Raw genomic sequence first — 6452 nt, 5'->3', positions numbered from 1 at the left:
GAGGCTGATGTGGGCAATCACTTGAGCCTAGCAGTTTGAGACAAACCTGGGCAACATAGTGAAACCCCATCTCTACAAAAAAAAAAAAAAAAAAAAGTAAAAATATTAGTCCCAACTGCTAGGGAGGCTGAGGTGGGAGGATGGCTTCAGCCCAGGAGGTGAAGGTTGCAGTGAGCTGAGGCTGCCCCACTGCACTGCATCCTGAGTGATGATAGTGAGTCCCAGTCTCAAAAAAAAAAAAAAAAAAAAACCAAAAAAAAACCTCCTGCTTATTCTAATGTTCAGCCAAAATTGAGAACCACTGGCTTAGACTAACTGATTTTTCTGCCTTATCCTTTAAAAGGGTGGATACTGTCTGCCGAATTTGTAAAAGAGAAAATTTTTATACTATTTCTGTATTCTCTGTTTCCACTTAGTATGAGAAAAAAGACATTCAGTGGTCACTTAAACTGTCAGAAAAATATCATTGGGTTGTTTTATATACTTATGTATTTGTTTGTTTATTTATTTATTTATTTTAGAGACAGGGTCTTACTCTGTTGCTCAGCCTGGAGTACAGCGGCAGGATCATAGCTCACTGCAACTTTGAACACTTGGCCTCAAGTGATCCTGCTGCTCAGCTTCCCAAAGTGCTGTGATTACAGGCATGAGCCACCATGCCCAGCCCGTTTGTTCTATTTTAAGATTCATTAAAGAAAGTTTAGAAAATACCAGAAAGTAGAAGAGTTAAAAAAACAAAAAACAAAACAAAATGAAAACTATTAATCTCATCCTCTAGAGACACCACTATCAATATTTGGTTGTCAGCCTTTTTGGTTTCTTGAGTTGCAGTGGATGGCACACCATGACGGCACAGCCTGGTAGCATCAGAAAGTGTACATACTGTTATATTCATATGCCTTTTCATAGAAGAAAAATAAGAAACTGTACATATGGTTAGCATCATTCCCTTGATTTCTTGGACAGATTTTTCACCAATCTTATACTTTAAAATGGTTGAGGGGAGGGAGGAGATAATCTCACTCTTCTCTTCCCTCAGAAATAACATTTCAGCATTATTTGGGGCTCCAAGTTAGATACTGAACCCCAAAACCAATTTATTCCTAAGCAATCAAGGGCATCCCCTCTACATTTTCCCTCAGATCCTCACAATATCCTTAAAACATAAAGAAGAGATTTTAACCCCCCTCTCTTTGCATATTGAGAAACCCAGGGAAATACAGCGTCTTACACAGGAAAGTAGAATCGGTGTTCAGGAGAGCAGAAACCGACTCCCTGTTCTCTTGGCTTCCAGTTCTCTTTGTAATCAGATTAAAAATCTTCTTCACTAAGTCCTTAGATACGTGCTTCCCATCTAAGAAACAGTCTTTAAAATAAGAATCTAGATATTAAAAATAAAATTTGATTAGGAAGTGATATGTTTAGACAGTAGTTGATATAAGCAACTTACATTCTGTTCTGTTATCTTTAAGGTGTGTGTTAATATTTTGCTAATGTAAGCCCTTAGGCCCAGGAACTGTGACTTATACATGCATATACTTTATAAATAATTTAACATAGCATTTCCCAACCATTGTGTGCAAACTCATTTGGTGTGATCAGTTGGGTGGAGTGTCACAAGTAATTTGTTAAGAACAGTTTTGTATTATTGTGGATTAAAAGTTACCTCTGTAATAGAATCACTTTCTCTGACATGCTGATAGTCTCTCTTAAGGGAAAGGAAAGGGGTGCACTTACAGTTAGCATATCAGAGGATGGCTTAAAGCCTTGATATGACCATGGGAGTTTGACAAATGGTTGTCATCTGTTACACGGGTCTAAGAGGAAAACAGGTTGAGAACTCCCAATCCAACATATCGTTTTCACTTAACAAGCTATCATACTACATTATCACAGCAAAAATGTTCATTCAACATTATTTCATCTGCTAAAGACCATGAAGTGACCATTTGACTCTCCTTAGATGAGGCTGATGCAAGACCCAAGTTTGTCTGATGTCCTTAGGCCATAGGGGGAAGTGAACAAGTTTCTAGGCCATGGCTATCAAGACCTTGGGAAAACATGAGCATTTCTAGGCATTTCCACTTGTCATGGTACTAAGAATACCAGATTAAATGGGATTGTGGGCCTACTATTTAGTTCCCCCAACTTGGGAAGAGGCCTGAACCAGAGACAGGTCCCTAGATTCTGAGAGACTTGCCTTGGATTTACTCCTGTGATAGTTTCTGTAAGCAGATTGCTTCAGACCTACATCCCTGGGTCTCAGCAGGAATGCACTAACCTCAATCAAATAGGACGCCTAACCAGTCACATGAAGTCATCCACTATAGTGCTTATATACCAGGATTCATTTTCTTTCTTTTTTTAAATTATTATTATACTTCTTTAAGTTCTAGGGTACATGTGCAAAACATGCAGGTTTGTTACATAGGTCTACATGTGCCATGTTGGTTTGCTGCACCCATTAACTCATCATTTACATTAGGTATTTCTCCTAATGCTATCCCTCCCCCTGCCCCCAAGCCCACGACAGGCCCGGGGTGTGATGTTCCCTGCCCTGTGTCCAAGCGTTCTCATTGTTCAATTCCCACCTACGAGTGAGCAAACTATCACAAGGACAGAAAACCAGGATTCATTTTCTTAAAGAATCTGCCAACCTACAGTTTCTTCTCCAGCTTTACACATACATCAAAGGTACCATGTCTTTTTGCCTGCTAAAATGGTCACTAAGAGATTTTTTTTTTAATTTAAGAGAAGACTTTGGTAAGATGGAATGCAACTTGTATTGTTAGTAGTTGAAAGTCCAGAGGACATGTGAAAAGGTGCATAATTATAATGCATAAAAACACAGAGGAAAAGCAGGTTTTTTTTTTTTTTTTTTTTTTTTGGTTTATGTTTTTTCACTATGAGGAAATTCTGTGTAAAATGGGATTCCCAGATTGAAGGACTGGTGTAATGATTATGTAGAATTTCTTTTAATGTTATAAAAGTTATTTCTTCTGGTGGGCACAGTGGCTCATGCCTGTAATCCCAGCACTTTGGGAGGCCGAAGTGGGCAGATCATGAGATCAGGAGATCGAGACCACCCTGGCTAACACAGTGAAACCTCATCTCTACTAAAAATACAAAAAATTAGCCAGGTGTGGAGGCACGTGCCTGTAGTCCCAGCTACTCAGGAGGCCGAGACAGGAGAATTGCTCGAACCTGGGAGGCGGAGTTTGCGGTTCACTGAGATCGCGCCAGTGAACTCCAGCCTGGGCGACAGAGTGAGACTCCATCCCAAAAAAAAAAGTTATTTCGTCTACTTGTCTAGCATCACTTATCAGATAAGTGTTGGAAAGGGTTTTCTTTTTTAAAAAAGACTTGCATATCAAATGAAAGTCTTGGCTTTAAAAAGTATAGATAGCCTTTCTTTGTTTACTCAAATAAATTGCTTTTTTGTTTTAAGCTATCTCTGTAACTATGCAAATTCTGGTTTTAAGATTGAAACCTGTAAGAACACTGACTGTTAAACTTGTATCATACAATGGATATGTATACATCTTTTAAAAATATTTATGTATCAATTTAGAAAAAGAGGACTTTATTATGAAAACCTTATCAAGTATTAGAATGTTTAAGTAGCATTACATTAAACAGAATTACAAACTAGCTTTCTAATGTTATAAAATTAAAGGATTTTGCTCTTTGTTCTAAAGAAAGATGTAACTTTCATCTTTGTCTTGCAGTGGAAGGACTTTGTGAAGGAATTGGTGCTGGATTAGTAGATGTTGCTATCTGGGTTGGTACTTGTTCAGATTACCCAAAAGGAGATGCTTCTACTGGATGGAATTCAGTTTCTCGCATCATTATTGAAGAACTACCAAAATAAATGCTTTAATTTCCATTTGCTACCTCTTTTTTTATTATACCTTGGAATGGTTCATTTAAATGACATTTTAAATAAGTTTATGTAATAAACATGGTTACAGACCAAAGTGTGACTTCACACTGTCTTTAAATCTAGCATTATTCATTTTACTTCAATCAAAAGTGGTTTCAATATTTTTTTTAGTTCATTAGAATACGTTCTTCATAGTCACATTCTCTCAACCTATAATGTGGAATATTGTCGTGGTCTTTAGTTTTTTCTCTTAGTATAGCATTAAAAAAAAAAAATCTAAGCTACCAATCTTTGTACAATTTGTAAATGTTAAGAAGTTTTTATATCTGTTAAATAAAAACTATTTCCAACAACCTTAATATCTTTAAATTAATTGCCACTAAAATTGGAGTTTCTAGTACTTTATATCTGAAAAGTTTAACATAAATGCAATTTGTATTTATTCATTTAACTCTCATTTATATAATTTTTAGTACATATATAATATGGTTCCATTTTTAAAGGAATACAAAGAGAAAGTGGTATTTATGTGTCAGGAAATACATCAGCACTTTAGGAATTTTATCTTTATTTAACAAAGAGTAACAAAGGATGGATTCTATCCTCAAATTCCTTACCATTTGGTAGAGAATATCAGACATATGTAGAAATTACAATAAATTAAAGGTTAATATGTTGATTACTATAAAAGTGTTGAAGTGGGTGATGTGGTTCAAAGGAAGAGTGATCATTTCTGGCTGAGGTGATCAGAAAAAAATCCATGAAAGCAGTATACATGTAAGATTGGTGAAGTTAAGTAAATTCTGGGCTTGAATTGGAAGTATCTGTATGAACTCATAAAGTACTTTATCTTAAATAAAGCTACAAAACAATAACAAAATCTAGCTTTGTTTACTGAAAAGGCCCAGAAACAATTACCGATCCAGTAATGCCCAGAATGTGATCTCTACACTCCCATTTCCTACTAAAAGGAACTAAAAATCATTGAAGAAATGGGAGATTTCACCTATGGGGCAGGAAATGTACAATATGACCGTGGAACATTTTGTCATACTGGAAAACAAGGCAGCTATGAAAAACAACTCAAAAAGATCCAAGAGCCAACTTCAATTGGTTCTCACTGTTAAAGATGATACAATTTAAGCATCAATAAAGAGAATAACTGCAATGGTTTAAAACATCAAATATGTTTAAATACATGAGTTCATAATATAGTAAAATAAAAATTATTGGTCAACTTACAGTATGCCAGCAAACCAACGTGTTACTTTGAAAATTGGTAAATAGAACCAAACATTTCTTCTGCTTTCTCTGTATGTACTGTGTCTCTGAGTAACCAAATTGTTGATGAAGGGAAATTTCTCTTTCTAAAAGTATACATACATACACACAATATTATATGTCTTATAGTAACATCACATGTTGGTGGTATAGTTTGTAAATGAAGAAAGAATGATAAAATTCCAATACTACCTTTTTTTCAACCCCTCATGAAGGGACCTAGTAATGAGCATCAATGACTGATAACATTCCCAAAAGAGATAGACCAGCTATGTCCCTCTAATGAAAGTATATAACAGCACTTAGGAAGTAGTTATCCAAGACACAAGCAAGCCAGGATCTGATTTAGCCTCTAGTTCTAACCATTAATTTGTGGGAAATACAGGGGATAGAAGAGCATGTTCATTGACACCACAGGGATATAATCAGCAAAATCCAGACTGTGGGAAACTTGAATGACATAGTTGATGATATTAAATAATTATTATTTGTGCCTGGTAATAGTATTGTGGTTCTTTTTAAATAGTACTTTTATCTTTTAGACATACTGAAATATTTAAGATAAAGTGATGTGACATCTTGAGTTTGCTTCAGAATAACCTAGAAATGGGAAGTAGAAGGAGATATTATTTCTAGATGAAATAATATTGCAGATAGGGAGATGTTAACCAAGATGGGTAAAAATTTTGACAAATGGGGAAAGTTGTTAAGAATAGTTTTGGTAGAGGCAAGAACATTAGTAAAAACACTGGGGTATTAATAAAATAGAAATTATGTTTTTAGGTGGGTTGAGCTTAAGTAATGTGTGTAGAAACAGTAAGAGACAAAGGTGGTATGCTCATTTCGGCAGCACATATACTAAAATTGGAATGATACATAGAAGATTAGCATGGCCCCTGTGCAAGGATGACATGCTAATTCATGAAGCGTTCCATATTTTTGCTGGTACCATTCCTTCTGAAACTATTCCAAACAATAGAAAAAGAGGAAAACCTCCCTAACTCATTGCATGAGGCCAGCATCATCCTGATACCAAAACCTGGCAGAAACATAACAAAAAAAGAAAATTTTAGGCCAATATCTCTGATGAACGTCAATGCAAAAATCCTTAGTAAAATACTGGCAAACCAAATCCAGCAGCACATTAAAAAACTTATCCACTATGATCAAATTGGCTTCATCCCTATATGCAAATCAATAAATGTAACCCATCACGTAAACAAAACCAATGATAAAAACCATGATTATCTCAATAGATGCCGAAAAGGCCTTCAACAAAATTCAACAC

The 6452-nt window shown here is 35.6% G+C and overlaps 1 protein-coding gene across 1 annotated transcript in view; it reads left to right on the top strand.

Moving 5' to 3' along the window:
* CTHRC1 (collagen triple helix repeat containing 1) overlaps nt 1–4242 on the top strand; it is a 13278-nt gene extending 9036 nt beyond the window's left edge. The window contains exon 3 of the mRNA XM_011931917.1: nt 3677–4242. Within this exon, the coding sequence (XP_011787307.1) occupies nt 3677–3871 (195 nt within the window). The 3' untranslated portion in view covers nt 3872–4242. The remainder of the gene's footprint in view (nt 1–3676) is intronic.
* The last annotated feature ends 2210 nt before the right edge of the window (nt 4243–6452 follow it).

Source organism: Colobus angolensis, unplaced genomic scaffold (genome assembly GCF_000951035.1).
Source record: "Colobus angolensis palliatus isolate OR3802 unplaced genomic scaffold, Cang.pa_1.0 Scaffold121, whole genome shotgun sequence".
Classification (NCBI taxonomy): Eukaryota; Metazoa; Chordata; class Mammalia; order Primates; family Cercopithecidae; genus Colobus; species Colobus angolensis.
The sequence above is the reverse complement of the archived record's forward strand: the minus strand, read 5'-3'. Positions and strand labels throughout refer to the sequence as shown.